Raw genomic sequence first — 16,582 nt, 5'->3', positions numbered from 1 at the left:
ATCGAAGCCGCCGCAGCGCCCCGGTCAGGGCCGGCCAGATTAGCAGCCTTTGTATTGCTCAATAGCATCTTCGCGCTCGTAATCCACCCGCGGTTGTTCTCGTCGCCGGCCAACCAGCACACGGCGCGCAGCTCCTCCTCGTCTCGCTCACCCTCGACCGCTCACTGCACACCATGTTCGCCGCGTTCCGCAACATCGCCGCCCGCTCGGCCCGCCGCGCCTACTCGACCGCCGCCCCGGCTGGCGCCAGCGCCAACGAGTTCGAGGCCGGCCGCCAGGCCATCGCCGACCACGCCAAGCACTCGGCAGAGCTCTGGCGCAAGATCACGTGCGTCCCTGCGTTCCCTCTCTATGTCCTTGCGCGGGCGCACACTGGCCGGCAGGTCAGGCTGGCGAGGCGAGGGAGACGGGACGAGGTCGGCGCGGGGCAGGTGAGGGCGAGAAGCCTCCCTCGTCGGCGGGGCGCGGCCGAGGTGGACTAGCAGATGCGCAGCTAGCGTATTGCTCAGCTGCGTGCTGTCCTCGGGCCGACCCATCCGCGCCGCACCGCTCGTGGACGCCGTCGCCTCGCATCCGCACTTCCCGGCCCTTCCTCGTCGACGGTCACTCACCCTGTTGCCCCCCGATCTGCCTCGTACGCAACAGCTACTACGTCGCCTTCCCGTCGAGTGCGTCCCTGTCTCGCTTGCGAATCGGGTCGAGGTCGGTCGTGGCGAGGTCGCCGTCGTCGGGCGGACGATTCTCGACGACGGCGACGAGCGACGAGAACTCGGGCCCGAGCAGTCGGCGTGCGCATGGTGTCGAGGAGCTCTGTGCGCCCCGGACGAGCCCGGCGGCCGGGCCTCGTACCGTTGACCGGCGCACGGCTTCGTCCCGTCTGCGCCGACCCGAGCAACCCTTCCTCCTCACGCACGCCTGCTGACCCTTTTTCTTGCCTCCCCCTCCTTTCCGCCACGCAGTCATCATCGGCCTCCTCAACGCCAAGGCCCTCGCCGACGAGCACGAGAAGCACCTCGAGCACATCAAGGAGGACAACGGCGGCGAGCTCCCCGAGCGCATCGTCTACGTGCGTCCCGCTTTCTCTCCTTCCTCTCGCCCTCGTCCACAGTCACTGACGCTTCGTTCTCTGCGCAGCCCTGTGCGTCACGACTCTTTACCTCTTTGCGGCGTCGCGAAGCGTTCTCCCCTCCCTTCGACCTCCTCGCTGACCCTTTCTTGCCTCCCGCGCCTCCTCTACGACCACCTCAAACCGTCCACCCACACCGATAGACTTCAACAAGCGCGAGAAGGGTACGAAAATGATCGGGCGTCGTCATGTTCTTGCGAAAGTTGCCCCTGACCTTGTCCTCCTTTCCTCCCCTTCCCCCCTTCCCGGCACCGCCATTCCGCTTCTTCGCAGACTTCCGTACGTCCTCTCTCTCTCTCTTTCTTGGTCTCTCGGCGAGCAAGGGCACTGACTGACTCTTGCCTACCTGTCTCGCAGCGTGGGGCCCGAACACGCCCTTCTTCAACCCGCACGTGCGTCCTCGCCTGCCCTCTCTTCGCCTCGCCCTCTACCCAGACTGACCGTCGAGCCCTCGCCTGCAGGTCAACATCGCCGTCGAGTAAGCGGTCCGCTGCGGATGGCTTGGTCTCGGCAATGGTGTGCGCGAGGAGGGACGGAGCGCGAGGGGGCTTTGGCTGCAAGGAGGTCATTCTCGTTCGGCTTCGTAGCCTCGTCGTGTGCTCGAGAGTGTGAGTGAGCCCTCGAATCGAGACTTGCGCGACCTGAGTACATCTCGAGAGCTGCGTCGGCTCGTCGGCGGCTTCCCCCGACCTCCTCTTCCTCCTCACAATTTGCGCCGCACACGGGCTGTCGCCGCTCTGGAGGGCTCGACCTCCGCATCACGATCGCTGCTTAGCGCAGCCTCGGCATCGGGCCCCGGGCGCACGCTCCTCCCGCCGGCGACGCCCCGACGGTTCGCCCGAGAGATGAGAACGGCGATGCCTCTCTCTTCCCTCCAGTACCCTCGTTGAGCCAGCGCGACCGCCATGCCTGCTTTCACGAGCTCGGACAAGACTGCGCTGGACGCGGCGAGCCACACGACGGCGTGAGTTGCTCGTCGTCCTCCTCCTCCTCCTCTCGACCTCCACTCCCCCACGACGACGGACGCTGACGCCTGCGCCCTCGCAGCGTGATCGTCGGTGCCGGCGTGTCGGGCCTCGATGCCCTCATCCAGCTCAAGCGGCTGCTCAAGCTTGACGACGTCGCCTGCTAGTGCGTCCGCCCCCTCCTCCTCCTGCCTCGCCCGGCACCCAGGACCTGACCTCTTCCTTCGACGCGTGCAGCGAGAAGGACGGCGAGCTCGGCGGTACCTGGGCGGCGAACCGCTACCCTGGAGCATCTTGCGACGTGCGTCAGCCTTTCTCTTTCGCCGTCGTCGACCTCGAGCCGAACAGCTGACTTCCTCGACCGACGCCGACAGATCCCGATCGCATTCTACTCGTTCTCGTTCGAGCCCGCGACCGAGTTTTCGACCCAGTGGCCCGGCGCCGAGGGCATCTGCCGCTACTACGAACGCGTTGTCAACAAGTACCGCGTGCGGCCCCAGATCGTCTTCCACACCGTCGTCGACGAGGCGCGCTTCTCGCGCTCGACCGGCCTGTGGACCGTCCAGCTACGCAACGTCGTCACAGGCGAGACGCGCACCAAGACGTGCAACATCCTCGTCTCGGCGGTCGGCGCCCTGTCGACGCCGGCCGACGCCCCGTTCGACACGAGCGAGTTTGACGGCGCCGTCATGCACAGCGCGAGGTGGAACAAGGACGTGTCGCTCAAGGACAAGGACGTCGTCGTGCTCGGCAACGGCTGCTCGGCGGCGCAGCTCGTGCCGGCCATCCTGCCCGAGGTCAAGTCGCTCACGCAGATCGGGCGCGGCAAGCACGCCATCGTGCCGCCCAACGCCATCGTCGACAACGCGTTCACGAACGGGCTCTATCGATGGCTCCCAGGCGTGCGTCCTCTGCTCTCCCCTCTCGGGCATCGTGTCGCAAGACGCGAGCGGTCCTGACTTCCTTCCCTTCTCTCCCTCCTGCAGCTCTTCACCTTCTTCCGGTGGGCGGTGTACCAGATCTGCGAGAGCTACTTCTACCTCGCCGACAAGGACCAGGGCGCCGAGGGCCGCAAGTCGATCCACGAGGCGAGCACCAAGTAGTGCGTCTCCCGCTCGGGCCCTCTGTTTCGTCCTCGTCGTCGTCTACCTCACTAACCCTTTCCTTGCCGCCTGCAGCATCGAGAAGACGGCGCCCGCCAAGTACCGCGACCAGCTCGTGTTCGACTTCGAGTTTGGCCAGAAGGTGAGCTCGCTCGGTTCCTCGTCGTCGTCCTTGCGCCCTCGGAAGCCTGACTCATCCACCTGGTCCCTACCCTCCCTCCCTCGCACTCTCCTTCTCGGCCCTCCCCTCGTCTCGCAGTGCCGCATCATCGACTTCTCGGGCTACTGCCCCTCGCTCCACAGCCCCAAGTTCAACCTCCTCCTCCCCGACACGATCGTCTCGGCAAAGGGCCGCACCGTCACGACCGAGAAGGGCGTCGAGGTGCCGGCCGACGTCATCGTCCTGTCGACAGGCTTCAAAGTAACCGAGTACCTGCACCCGCTGTCGGTGTTCAACAGCGAGGGCGAGAGCCTCGTCGAACGGCTCAAGGGCAACGGCGTCAAGACGTACTTGAGTCCGTCCACTCTCTACTTCTCTCTCTCTCTCTCTCTCTCTCCCTCTCTTGCGCGCTCTCGACTGATGCCGGAAACCGCCTGCAGCTTCGATGGTGGCGTCGTACCCCAACTTTTGGCTCCTCATGGGGCCCAACGCAATCACAGGACACTCGTCGGCCCTGTTCAACACCGAGTGCACGGTCGACATGATGGTTCACCTCCTCAAGCCCGTCGTCAAGCAGCTCAAGGCGCGCTCGATCTCGAGCGAGGGCCCGGCGCCGAGCGTCGAGGTGATCCAGCAGGCCGAGGACGAGTGGTACGCCAAGATGCGCGCTCAGATGGCCAAGATGGTGTGGGAGATGGACGGCGGCATCGTGCGTCCCTGCTCCCTCTCCTCTCATGACGACCACGACTTTACTGACCCCTCACGCGTCGCAGTCTTGGTACGTCGACCCGAGCATCGGCAAGTGCACGATCCTCTGTGCGTCCTCCCCTCCTCTGCCTCATCCTCCCGGCCGCCGTGCCTGACGCTCTCGATACCTGCGCAGTCCCCTGGAGCCAGCCCGAATTCCTGCGCCAGACGCGCGAGATGCCCAAGGAGCGCTTCGTCTGGGCGGCCTGTGCCTGAGCGCGCCCTCGTTCGTCTCTCCCTTTGCCCTTTGTCACCTTCTCTCTCTCGAGCTCCGCGTGCAACAGCAGTTGGCCCTTTCGCGAGTCCTCCGTCGTTGGTGAGCCGGTCTGAGAGAGCTGGATTCGGCGAGACGAACAAGACGAGCGAGGAATCCACGCTTCCTCGCACTGTCCCTTCCTCCTTCCTCTCGTCCTCGTCCTCCCGCCCTCGTACATCTTAGCGCGCCCACTTTGGCGTCTCGCCTCGGTAGAGACCTGCAACGAGACGTCCGTTCTCTCTCGATCCGTGCAAGTCTGCGAGGGGCAAAGCGACTTGCAGAGCGAGAGAGGCGAAGAGAGGCAGGGGGGGGCACGACAAGGGAAGGGAGGGGAGAGGGAGAGAGAGAGGGCGACGCTACGCAAAGATGGAGCAGGGCGAGGTGAGTGCGACGAGGGCACAGCGCGCCCTCGACGACGAGCTCGACCTCGTCGACCACGAACGCGTCGTCCTGCGCGTCCTCTGCGCCCGGGCCGCCGCTGAGCGCCCTCGCTGCCGCACCGCCCATCTCGACGCAGAATACGAGGCCCATCTCGTCCTCGTCGTCGCCGCCACCGGCGCCGCCGCCGCGCACGCCGGCGCCGTGCTGCGCAAAGACGCCCTGGCCGTCTGCGAGCCCGAGGGTGCCGACGGGGCACGGCACGGCACGCAGGTCGATGTGGAGCGCGGGACGCAGCGGGAGCACGCGCCGGACCGAGCGGCGCAGGGACGGGTGGTGCGCGTGCGCGGCGGCGCGGTGCGACGGCTCGCCGGACGAGGACGAGGTCGACGAGCTGGCCGAGAGGGTGCGCGTGTGCGAGATCGAGACGGTGCGCGAGCGAGGGATCGGGAGCGCGGGTGGAGGCTGGGGGGAGAACGACGAGAGGCGCGAGAAGGGGAGGTGGAGCGGGTGGGACGAGATGGGCGCGAGCGCCGACAGGAGGTTGACGTCTGTGTAAGGGAGAGCGTCAGGCCCGTACGGTTGACGAGGAAGGTGACAGGAGACGCACCGTCGTAGCTGTCCTACATGTACTCCTCGTCATCGTCCGCCTCGCCCGCGCCCAGCTCGAGAGCGTCCTCGCCCGCCGCACCTCTCGCCGGCGCGTCGCCGTCCTTGACCCGGTCGAGGAGGAGCGCGAGCTTTGGGTCGTCCCGGAGCGTGACGCCGAACGTGATAGCGAGCCGAGGGTCGCGCAGCTGCGTGCGGACGAACGCTGTCGGGGCAGGAGGAGCGTCAGGGCGAAAGCTCGGGAGGGGGCCGAGAGGAACAACGACAAGGGACGCACGCAAGTCGCACTCGAGGAGCCACACGCCGACCCACTCGCCCTCGCTTTGTCCTCGCGCGACCCACACGCGCGCCCCCTCGCCGCCCGTCTGCGGGTGCGCCCGAGCGATGTGCACCTCGTTCGCGCCGCCGGCGTGCGACTCGCGCGTCGGCGTCGACGCGGCGGCGTGGCCGGGTAGGGTGCGGGCGTGAGGGGCGCGCGGGCGAGGACCGGGCTGGCGCTAGCGCGCGCGCCGTGGAGGGACGAGGTGCGCTACGGGAGGGGCGGCGGGGTGGTCGGGTCGACGTAGGCGAGGTCGGCGGCGATCTGGAGGTGCGCGGTCGTCGGGAGCGAGTCGAGGAGGAGGGTTGTGGCTTGGTGGCGTGTGAGGGCGGACGGTGCTGTGGAGGAGGAGGAGGATGAGGGAGAAGGAGGGGGTGGGGGGAGCGAGACGACGAGGTGGAACTGGAGGCGCTCGTCGTGATACAGTGCAGCCCGTCTCGGGGCCTTGATGAGGCCGTCGACCCAGGCGTCGGTGCGACTGGCGAGGTCTGCGTCGCCGACGTTGGCGAAGGAGGAGCCGAGGCGACGAGGTCGGGGCGCGCGGCGACGACAACGTCGAGCGCGGCCGCGTTGAAGAGTACGCTCGGTGTCGACATGGCGGCGGTCTTGCGGGCACACTGGCCGTGCGGCGTCGTCGTGCGAGGAGCTCAGGTGGGGCCGGCTGGTGCGCGTGGTCCGGCTCGTCGGTGAGGGCTCGGCGAAGTGTGCGAGCGCGGGGAGAAGCGGCACAGCAAGCTTGAGCGTATCCGCAGGCCCTCGGCAGCTAGGTCGACCGAGCAAGAGGCGCAGCTCGTCGACAGGTGGAGCAGGCGGCGGGTTGGCTTCCTCCTCATCCTCGCACGTCGTCCCACCGCTGGGACCACTGTGACGACCCCGCTAGCTTCTTTTATCGTGCTCTTCATCGGTCCTGTCGCGTCCAGGCAAGGCCCCGTCGCTCTGTCGTTCCTGTCGAGGCCTCTCGCGGTCTTCATCTATCGCGTCAAGTGGTGCGTCCTCCTCCCTCTCTGCCGGGTGGCGGGTGGGCAAAGGAGCCTCGGAAGGAGCTCACACGCCTCCACGACGCCCGCAGCTAGCCGTGCTCGTCGTCCAGTCATCTAGGGCCGGCTCCCTCAACACGAGCATGAGTGCGTCCTCTCATTTCCCCCTCAGTCCTCGGCGCGAGCAAGAGCGCAGGCCGACCGAGCGAGAGCTGACCTGTTCTCCTGCGCACAGCGAGGTTCAGCATCGAGATCCCGCCTCGGCGAGGCCGTCGGATCCCCCAGAGCCGCGTGCGTCCCCTTCTCCTCCTTTTCGCTTGGGCAAGGCCCCCGTTCAGGAGCTGACGACAGCTTTTGCGTACGTACCACAGGGCGGCTCGACACGCATCCGCCTGCCGGCCGAGATCATCGACCACATCGTCGGCTACCTCGAGAACGAGGGCGTCCGCAACCGCCTCGTCATCGGGGGCCGCCTGTCGCTCGCCAGCAAGCAGCTCCGCGAGTACGGCCGTCGCGTCATCTGGACCCACACGATCATCTTCTGCGACGATCGCAACCGCCGTTTCGCCACCGAGCTCGCCACGCGCCGCGACCTGCTGTCACACGTGCGCACCCTCGCCTTCAAGCTGCAAGCCGCCGACCAGTCATCCGCCGGATGGGTCTCCCACATGCTCGCGATCCTCAAAGGCTGTTCGCGTGGCCTCAAGATCAACTGCGGTCTCCAGTTCGAACTTCTTGATCGCGGCGGCCAGAGCCTCGCGTTCCGCCACGTCAAGGACCTCATCGAGCTCGCGCGTTTGCCCATGGCCGCCACCCTCAGGTCGTTGGCGCTCCATGTCGTCTTGGGCTCCGACATCGGCGTCGTCGAGCTCGGTAGTGCGCTCAACACGTTCGTCCGGCTAGAGTCGCTGCACATCCAGTCGACGTGGGCCGCGCCGCACCTTGCAGGCCAGGTCAGCATGACGGGCGAGCATCGGTTCGAGGCGCTCTACTTCAACGACCAGGGCATGGGCGGCCAGCCGAGCCTCGCCGACCTCCTCTGGCCCTGCATCGACCCGAGCGAGACCAAGCACCTGTGGATCAACGTCGGCCTGTCGCAGTTCGGTGGGCCCGACCTGCTCACCAACTTTGTCAACCTCAAGTCAGTGCACCTGAACGCCCACTCTGACGCGAGGCTCACCGAGGCGCTCCCGACCTGGGTCGCCGGCCTGTCGCACCTCGAGCACCTCCAGTCCGTCCACCTCGGGCCCAAGAAGCCTGTCGACGGCCTGCAGACCACACTCAGCCTGTCGACGGTGGCGCTCGACGTCCTTCTCGCGTCGCTCCCGCCCTCGATCGAGACGTACAAGGTCGAGCAAGTGTACTTTGTCAACAACCTCGCCCTCGACTTCTTCCCACACCGCGAGTACCTGCTCCACAACCACGGCCTCGGCGCCATCGACCTGTCAAAGTCCGTCATTGTCCGGCTCGCCGACCGCGACTTCGACCTGCGCCGCTTCGAGTTGGGCCGCATGAACGGGCCGGGCGGCACGACGCATTGGGGAATCTACGGCCCGGTGCGTGGCACCCCTCCTAACTCCTCTTTCTTGCCCCCCTTGAGCGCCTGACTGATGAACCTTTATGCACCCTTGAAGCTCATCGTGCTTTGAGCGCACCTCGCTCGACCGCCGACGTGGCCAACGTCGCCTTTCTCCCCCTCCTTCCACCGCACTCGCCAACACTATTAATCCCCTCCTACGTACTCGCGATCTTCTGTCCTACCTTCCCTCATTTGTGCTTGTCCCTCCTTCACTTTGCCGGCCACCCCTCGCGCGCTTGCGCTCGCGCTCGCGCTCGCACTCGCCTGTGCCACTCCTTTCCTCTCGGTTCTCTCGCGCAGCTTCTGTCTAGCCTGTCCCCCTCTCTCCCTCGCACCGCATGTCCGTCGTCCTCGTTATGCCCCTGCCTTTCCTCCGCTTGTCGTACTTTCCCTCCCTCCTCTCGTCCTCGTGCCCAGACCCTGCGCGCCCGTCTCTCTGCGCGCGTCTTGGCAGCGCTCTGCAACGAGACGTCTCGAGGTCCCTCTCTCTCGTGGCCTGGCTGCAGAGAGGCACAGCGAGTTGCAGAGCGAGAGCGCGGGCGAGAGGGGGTACGACGAGTCAGGGGGAGGGAGGGAGGCAAACACGGCGGCGCAATAGAGAGATAGAGGGCAAGGGCAAGGAAGGCGAACGAGGGGGGAGGGAGGGTAACCGAGGAGGCCGAGGACGACGGTCAACGTGGGGGAGGGAGGACGAGGGCGCCGCGTCGAGACGAGGGCGCCGCGTCGAGACGAGGGGTCCGAGCGACGAGAAGGCGACCAGCGCCGAGTCGGGTCCAGTCGAATCTAGGCGAGGCTGGGCGAGTCGAGGTGGCGACGGGTGAATCAGGATCACTGCACGGGGGCGAAGAAAAGAGTCAGTGTCGGTCGAGCGCGAGACGAAGCCAGGAGAGCGAGAGAGAGACAGAGACGGACGATGCTCGCCGTCGAGTCGACCTCGATCGTCGGCGCTGCGGGCACGGCCACCGTGGTCAGGGGCCAGTCTGTGAAGGCGCGCAGAGGGAGAGTGAAGGGGACGCACTGATGGCGCTGATAAACTTGAGGAACACGAGCAGGTACTGCTCGACGCGCAGGCCCTCGTCGTCTGCGTCCGGTCCCGCCGCACCCTCGCTCGAGCCGTCCTTCGCTCCCGCTCCCGCAGCCTCCTTGTCCTTCTTCTTCCCGAGCCCGAGCCACCTGCTCCCGCCACCCTTCTTCTCCTCCTTCTCCTTCTCCTTGTGTGCCCCCTCGCCCTGCCCCTGGCCCTCAGCCCTCCCCCGACGCTGCATCTCCCTCACGTTGCCGTCCATGCGCTCAGTGACCTTCTTCATGACGGCGCTGTGCTTGCACGGGTGCACGCTCGCGATCGAGAGGCCGGCGCCGCTGTGCGGGAACGGCTCGATCGTGACCGTCTGGAGCCCGTGGTCGGACGGGACGCCGTCGGCGGTCGCAATTGAGAGGAAGAGGTAGATGTTTCGGGGCAGGCGAGGGTGGCGACGGTAGAGCAAGTGGCGAGGGACGAGCTGTGGCTGTCGGCGATGCGAGGGAAGCAGGTAGGAGAGCTCGTCTAGCGAACTCCTTGTGCGCCGCGTCGAGGGCGGCGAGCGAGCGCAAGTGCGCACAATCTGGTGGCTCGAGATCTTGTGCCCCTCAAGTGGTCGTTCGAGAGCTGGGGAGGCGGAGCGAGGTCGAAAGGTGACGAGAGCTCGTGAAGAGCTCGTGAGGCGCGTGTCGTTGGCGCAAGCCGTTGCGAGTGAGCTGTATGTCGCGCTGGTCGGGGGCAGGACAGCCTCTGTGGCGGTACGCTGGGTGACGAGAGGGCAACCAGGAGGAAGCGAGCGGCGATGAGATTCGGCTCTCGCTCACCCCACCATTTCTGCAGCTAGAGCTCTCCTGGACTGCTAGACTCGACCACGGCGTGTGTCTATAGACCACAGTCCCGTCGTCCAGGTGCGTCCCCCTCGTGGCGACTGTTCTCCTCCTCCTCGCCCGCTCACCTTCGCTCATCGCCGCAGTTCGCCCGCCTCCAGCACGGCCGCGCGCATCTGCAGAGCCGAGCAACTATGCTGTCGGTACCCGCACGCCACGCCATCTGCCGCACGACATCGTCCACGACCCGCGCCCTCTTTACCACCTCGTCGCTCCCCTCAGCCTCGAGCTCGACGCCGGCACCGCCATCTCGATCTACTCGCACCGACAAGCCCAAGCGCGACCCTGAATATCGCCTGCGCACTCGCGTCCTCCGCTCAGCAGCCTACGCCACCCACGAGCTCGCCTCGTCCTCCCCCTCCCACCCGACCCCTCCTCGCCCCGACGCCGCCGCTCGTCCGCACTCGAAGGGCTACGTCGCCCAGGCTGGCTTCCGCGTCACACCGCACCGCCGCGCAGCCGAGCGTACTCGCGTCGGCGGCGCCAAGTCGGGGCGCGGCGCGCTCGTCGGCATCGACTCGCAGCAGGTCGAGGCGAGCATGGCGCACAAGGGGACGCGGCACAGCGGTGCGCCGCTCGTGCGGCGGCACGACCGTGGCGCGGCGCACTCAGGCGCCGGTCCCGCGGCCCCGACTCGCCGCCGTGACGCAGCGGCTGGCCCGCCGTCCTCGTCGCGCTCGCTGCACACGTCCGCCGCCGCCGCACGCGGCAGCGTCCGCCTCGCCGAGGAGTCGCTCGCCGGCCTCGACGCAGATCTCGACCTGTCGGGCTCGGCCGACGGCGGCTTGTGGGACGACGCCGACTTTGGCGCCGAGGGCGGCGCGGGTGGAAAGGGCAAGGCGCGCGCGAGGGAGCTCGAGATGGGCGACTTTGTCGAGATCAGCCGGTGCGTCTCCCCCTCACTCTCTCTGTCTCCTGTGCCTGCCTCCCATTTCTCAGAGCCTATCCCTGACTCTCCTTTGCGCGCGCCTCGCAGGAACGGCAGCCCGACCTCGGGCATCTACCTCTCGCGGTCGCCCAACACGGCGCGGCGCATCGTCCTTCTCTCGGCGTCGGGCTTCCGCTCCGAGCACTCGCTCGACGACGTGACGCACACGATCCCGTCGCTCGTCCCTTCTGCCGTCGCGCGCCGCGTCGTCGCCGTTTCGCGCGCAGCGCCCGACGTCGAGCGCGACAAGGAGGGTGGCGCAGGGTGGGACCCGAGCGAGGAGTGCGTCATCGAGGCGCTCCAGGGCCTGCGCAGGCTCGCGATCGAGGTCGAGGACGAGACGCAGCGGCTCGTCGCGAGAGGCGCCAACGACTTGTTCCGCATCCTGCACGCGACGCCGGCGCTCGCGCCCGCTCCCCCTGCGCTCAAGGCCAAGGGCAAGGGCAAGAAGGCGTCCAGGGTGTCCTCCTCGTCGCCATCGACCACGCCCGCCCCGCCCAGGAGCGTCACCGTCCCCTCAGCGCTCGCCGCCCTCCGCATCCCTTCCCTCGACGCGCCTCCCGCCCGCCACCTCGCCATGCACCGCCTGCTCATGGCCCAACCCGCCCACTTCCTCGCCGACGAGGTCGCCCTGCGTCACACGGGCCGGTTCGACCTTCGGTCCCGCGACGAGGCTGAGCGCTTCGAGCGCGTTCGTCAGTGGACGCGCGAGCGCACGGTCGGCGGCGAGCTCGAGGCGTGGTCGGACAAGTGCGCCAGGGTCCGCGAGTGGGGACGCTCGCAGCGCGCTGCGACAGCCTCGGCGCCCCGAGGCGACGGCGACAGCGACACGGCCGACGGCGCGCTCGCGCAGCTCGCGGTCCCCGAGGACGACCCGACGTTCCGGTGGTCGGCGACCGACCTGGTCGTGTTCGCCTTCCTGCGCGACGCGCTCGCCGGCGAGCGGCTCCTCCAGGCGCAGCCGCACATGGCCATCGCGCCGTCGCTCCTCAAGGCCGTCGACGCCGCATCGCTGCGCCTGCGCACCACCTCGCCCTCGCCCTCGCCCTCATCGTCGTCATCGTCTTCGTCGTCGTCGCCGTCGGGCGCGGACGCCCCGCCTGTCGAGCGCGACGTCCAGAAGGCGCAAGTGCGCCAGTTCCTCGGCGACGTCGGCATCGTCGCGCCCTGGGAGAACTGGACCGCGCACGAGCGCGTGACGGGCCTCGCCGAGTGGGACGACATGGGCACCCGCGTCGAGCGCGCACTCGTGCAGCGGTCCTCGGTGGTGAAGAAGCCCTCGTCCACCGCGACCAAGGCCGCCGCGCCACCCGCCTCGGGCGAGTTCTACCCCGAGGACCCGCACGACGCTGTTCGGCACGACTTTGGTTCGGCGACTGTGTACACGATCGACGACATCGGCGCGTCGGAGCTCGACGACGGCATCTCGCTCGCGCCCGGTCCGCCCTCGTCCTCGTCGACCGGCGGCAAGACCTGGTGGGTCCACGTCCACGTCGCCGACCCGACGGCGCTCCTCCACCCGGGCCACCTGCTCGCCAAGCTCGCGCGCGTGCGCGACCACACCGAGTACTTCCCGGAGAAGACCTGGGCCATGCTCCCCGAGCAGTTCGTCGTCGGGCAGCGCATGAGCCTCGGCGCGCTCGAGGGCGCCCAGCAGGGTCAGCGCGTCCTGAGCCTCGGCATGCGCGTCGACGCCGAGTCGGGCGAGGTCCTCGAGAACGAGGTCAAGGTGGGCGTCGTGCGGGACGTCAGGCGCTTGACGTACAGCGCCGTCGACCGGGCGCTCGGCTACACGCCGCCGCCAAGCGGGCGTGTCCTGCGGTCATGGGCGCCGGCAGCCGCAGATGAGCGCGAGCAGGGCGCGTCGACGTCGGCGGCGGCGACTCAAACGAGCCGGCCCGAGCGGTCCACGGACGACGCCCTCCTCGAAACCGACTTGGCGGCGGTCGCCGACCTACGCACGCTGCACGACCTCGCCGGCAAGCTCCTGCGTGCACGCGTCGCATCGTCGGCCCTGTTCTGGCAGTTCCCCTCGGCGTCCGTGTCGATCTCGCCCAAGCCCCTCGTCCCTCACTTCCGCACTGCGCCTACGCCCACCTTCTACGCCTCGCCGCCACACGTGTCGCTCCAGCTCCCCTCGGCGGCAGCAATCTCGGGGCACGTGTCGCACGCCGACTCGCCCGCGCAGCTCCTCGTCTCGGAGATGATGGTCGCCGCCAATCGGTCCGCCGCGCGCTTCGCCGTTGAGCGCTCGATCGCCGCACCGTTCCGCACCCAGTCGGCGCCCGCCGTCAGCGACGAGGCCGACCTCGAGGCGGTGCTCGCGATGCGCAACCCGTCGACGGGGCAGGCGCCCGCCGTCGAGGTCCTCAAGCACGCGATCGACTTCCTCCCCGGCTCGACGACGCCAACGCCTGGCCCGCACTGGCCCATGGGCATCGGCGGCGAGTACGGCTACCTCAAGGTGACGTCGCCGCTGCGCCGGTACAGCGACCTGTTCGCGCACTACCAGCTCAAGAGCGCGCTCCTCCAGAAATCGGCGTCGGCATCGTCGTTCGCCCCTCGCCTGTCGCTCGCCCATGTCCAGACCCACATCGATGGCTTTGCGGCGGCGTCCAAGGCCCGCCATCGTCTCGACGGCGCAGCATCAGCCTTCTGGGCCTTGTGGGTCCTGCAGCCCCACCTCGATCGACTGTCGTCCACCACCCTTTCCTCAACCTCTCCCTATCCACCCTCGCACGCCTCGGCCCCGCACACAGCGCCCGACGACCCGGAGGTGCTCGACCTCCTGGCCCACCGCCTCACCGCCCTCGCGCTTCGGCTCCCGACCTTTTCGGCCGTCGAGAACATCTACGTCCAGCCTGTCCTCCTCCCGCAACTTGGCCTTCGAGGCACCCTCCAGGTGGATCACGCAGCAGAGGGCGGCGCAGTTGGTGAGGAGGTGGGTGTGCGCATCGCGCAGTGCGTCATGGGTCCGAGAAGTCGCGTCATTTGCGTGCGAAGGTGAGCCAGTCGGGCAGGTTGTAGACTTTGATAGTGCGGCTGCAACCTTGCTCCTGTGCCTGCCTCACCTCTTTCTTGCTCCAAGCTGTCCGAGAACCACTAGTTCAGGAGTGCATTTCTGGCGAGCTGAAGGTGAGATGTGAGATGTGAGAGAACGTATCGCAGGGAGGACAGGAGCTGCAGCGACGCTCTCACGAGACCCCAGGCAAGAGCGGGAGAGATAGGTTGCAGAGACAGAGAAAGAGCTACGCAAGGGGAGGAGGAGGAGCGGCCTGCCGGCCTCGGCCGCCGGCGCGGCCCTCAGCCCTCCGGGCACAGCAGCTCAAGTTGCAACTAGACAGTTACTGCAGTGCACCTGAGGGCAAGTTGAGAGATGTGAGAGATGGCTGAGAAGAAGCCACCTCTCCTCGACTCGCTCTCGCTTAGGGCTCGGAACCCGCCGTACCCGCAGCTCTCTTGCCTCTCTTACTATGGTCGACAGCCGAAACCGTACTAAGCCGGATCCGCAGAGACCCAGACTGGTTCAAGTCCGGCCGGCGCCGGGTCCGTGCGGCCGCAACAATTCCGGAGCAGGGGAGCGGAGAAGGCCTTGTTTGACAACTTTCCACTACACTTTGGGGGGGTCTCGTGCCTTGGATCCTCTGCATTGGGTAGCGAGAAGGCTAAACAGGTCTTTTCAGCTAGATCGAAGGAGGTTAGAGGGAGATAGAGTGAGCCGGAGAAGAGCCAAATCCGCGGCCCTGTCCAGGTGGGGCAAGATGCCTTACATGCTGGAGCTTAGGGTTGTAGAGTTACAGGGCAGGTCACTTACAGGAACAAGGCGTGGCGGCATTGCGCGTGCAGACGGGTTGGGTCTGAGTGGCGCCAAGAGGCTTGGTCTGGCTGAGGATGCTACTGATGCACTGGCCCAAATCTGGCTCCTGTACCATCAAGGTATACTATTATATGGTCCCTGTGCCAAGCAATAGGTTGGTAGCCTTGTTCCTCATGGAGCTGTGTGCGCAGACGGGTTGGGTCCGAGTGGGGCCGGGAGGTCTGGTCTGGCTGAGGATGCTACTGATGCACTGGCCCAAACCTGGCTCCATTACTGTCAAGGTATACTATCATATGGTCCCTGTGCCAAGCAATAGGTTGGTAGCCTTGTTCCTCATGGAGCTGTGTGCGCAGACGGGTTGGGTCCGAGTGGGGCCGGGAGGTCTGGTCTGGCTGAGGATGCTACTGATGCACTGGCCCAAACCTGGCTCCATTACTGTCAAGGTATACTATCATATGGTCCCTGTGCCAAGCAATAGGTTGGTAGCCCTGTTCCTCATCCAGCTGTGCACGCAGACGGGTTGGGTCCGAGTGGGGCCGGGAGGCTGGGTCTGGCTGAGGATGCTACTGATGCACTGGCCCAAATCTGGCTCCATTACCGTCAAGGCATACTATCACATGGTCCCTGGGCCAAGCAATAGGTTGGTAGCCCTGTTCCTCATCCAGCCGTGCACGCAGACGGGTTGGGTCCGAGTGGGGCCGGGAGGCTTGGTCTGGCTGAGGATGCTACTGATGCACTGGCCCAAATCTGGCTCCATTACCATCAAGGTATACTATCATATGGTCCCTGTGCCAAGCAATAGGTTGGTAGCCTTGTTCCTCATGGAGCTGTGTGCGCAGACGGGTTGGGTCCGAGTGGGGCCGGGAGGCTTGGTCTGGCTGAGGATGCTACTGATGCACTGGCCCAAATCTGGCTCCATTACCATCAAGGTATACTATCACATGGTCCCTGTGCCAAGCAATAGGTCGGTAGCCTTGTTCCTCATGGAGCTGTGCGCGCAGACGGGTTGGGTCCGAGTGGGGCCGGGAGGCTGGGTCTGGCTGAGGATGCTACTGATGCACTGGCCCAAATCTGGCTCCATTACCGTCAAGGCATACTATCACATGGTCCCTGTGCCAAGCAATAGGTTGGTAGCCCTGTTCCTCATCCAGCCGTGCACGCAGACGGGTTGGGTCCGAGTGGGGCCGGGAGGCTTGGTCTGGCTGAGGATGCTACTGATGCACTGGCCCAAATCTGGCTCCATTACCATCAAGGTATACTATCACATGGTCCCTGTGCCAAGCAGTAGGTTGGTAGCCTTGTTCCTCATGGAGCTGTGTGCGCAGACGGGTTGGGTCCGAGTGGGGCCGGGAGGTCTGGTCTGGCTGAGGATGCTACTGATGCACTGGCCCAAATCTGGCTCCATTAACATCAAGGTATACCATCATATGGTGCCTGTGCCAAGCGGTAGATTGGTAGCCTTGTTCCTCATGGAGCTGAGTGCGCAGACGGGTTGGGTCCGAGTGGGGCCGGGAGGTCTGGTCTGGCTGAGGATGCTACTGATGCACTGGCCCAAACCTGGCTCCATCACTGTCAAGGTATACTATCACATGGTCCCTGTGCCAAGCAATAGGTTGGTAGCCCTGTTCCTCATTGAGCTGTGCGTGCAGACGGGTTGGGTCCGAGTGGGGCCGGGAGGCTTGGTCTGGCTGAGGATGCTACTGATGCACTGGC

General features: G+C 66.5%; 5 protein-coding genes across 5 annotated transcripts; 4 read left to right on the top strand and 1 right to left on the bottom strand.

Annotated features, from left to right (window-relative positions):
• Positions 1–173: 173 nt before the first annotated feature.
• RHOBADRAFT_45285 (uncharacterized protein) lies at positions 174–1,608 on the top strand (the record flags this gene model as incomplete). The annotated part of the gene is made up of 8 exons (XM_018414576.1): positions 174–328; positions 646–668; positions 960–1,066; positions 1,135–1,168; positions 1,270–1,290; positions 1,400–1,405; positions 1,484–1,518; positions 1,588–1,608. The coding sequence occupies 8 exons, from the start codon at positions 174–176 to the stop codon at positions 1,606–1,608; spliced, it is 402 nt and encodes a 133-aa protein (XP_018270038.1).
• A 423-nt stretch (positions 1,609–2,031) lies between these two features.
• On the top strand, positions 2,032–4,408 carry RHOBADRAFT_54566 (uncharacterized protein; the record flags this gene model as incomplete). The annotated part of the gene is made up of 10 exons (XM_018417388.1): positions 2,032–2,090; positions 2,174–2,257; positions 2,329–2,392; positions 2,466–2,993; positions 3,078–3,193; positions 3,270–3,336; positions 3,454–3,709; positions 3,795–4,063; positions 4,128–4,170; positions 4,238–4,408. 10 exons carry the CDS (start codon positions 2,032–2,034, stop codon positions 4,315–4,317), a joined length of 1,566 nt encoding a protein of 521 aa, XP_018270037.1. The 3' UTR covers positions 4,318–4,408.
• Positions 4,409–6,783: 2,375 nt separating this feature from the next.
• RHOBADRAFT_45282 (uncharacterized protein) lies at positions 6,784–8,289 on the top strand (the record flags this gene model as incomplete). The annotated part of the gene is made up of 4 exons (XM_018414575.1): positions 6,784–6,811; positions 6,876–6,931; positions 7,012–8,196; positions 8,275–8,289. 4 exons carry the CDS (start codon positions 6,784–6,786, stop codon positions 8,287–8,289), a joined length of 1,284 nt encoding a protein of 427 aa, XP_018270036.1.
• A 435-nt stretch (positions 8,290–8,724) lies between these two features.
• On the bottom strand, positions 8,725–9,576 carry RHOBADRAFT_66694 (uncharacterized protein). Its single transcript, XM_018419046.1, has 3 exons — positions 9,238–9,576; positions 9,132–9,166; positions 8,725–9,050 (listed from the first exon to the last, which is right to left on the bottom strand). Exons 1-3 carry the CDS (start codon positions 9,524–9,526, stop codon positions 9,048–9,050), a joined length of 327 nt encoding a protein of 108 aa, XP_018270035.1. The 5' UTR covers positions 9,527–9,576; the 3' UTR covers positions 8,725–9,047.
• A 498-nt stretch (positions 9,577–10,074) lies between these two features.
• RHOBADRAFT_54564 (uncharacterized protein) lies at positions 10,075–14,121 on the top strand. The gene is made up of 3 exons (XM_018417387.1): positions 10,075–10,145; positions 10,211–11,010; positions 11,101–14,121. Exons 2-3 carry the CDS (start codon positions 10,259–10,261, stop codon positions 14,057–14,059), a joined length of 3,711 nt encoding a protein of 1,236 aa, XP_018270034.1. The 5' UTR covers positions 10,075–10,145; positions 10,211–10,258; the 3' UTR covers positions 14,060–14,121.
• The last annotated feature ends 2,461 nt before the right edge of the window (positions 14,122–16,582 follow it).

Source organism: Rhodotorula graminis (assembly GCF_001329695.1).
Source record: "Rhodotorula graminis WP1 unplaced genomic scaffold RHOBAscaffold_9, whole genome shotgun sequence".
NCBI classification, from domain to species: Eukaryota; Fungi; Basidiomycota; class Microbotryomycetes; order Sporidiobolales; family Sporidiobolaceae; genus Rhodotorula; species Rhodotorula graminis.
Note: the sequence above shows the minus strand (reverse complement) of the source record. Positions and strands in the feature narration are given on the sequence as shown.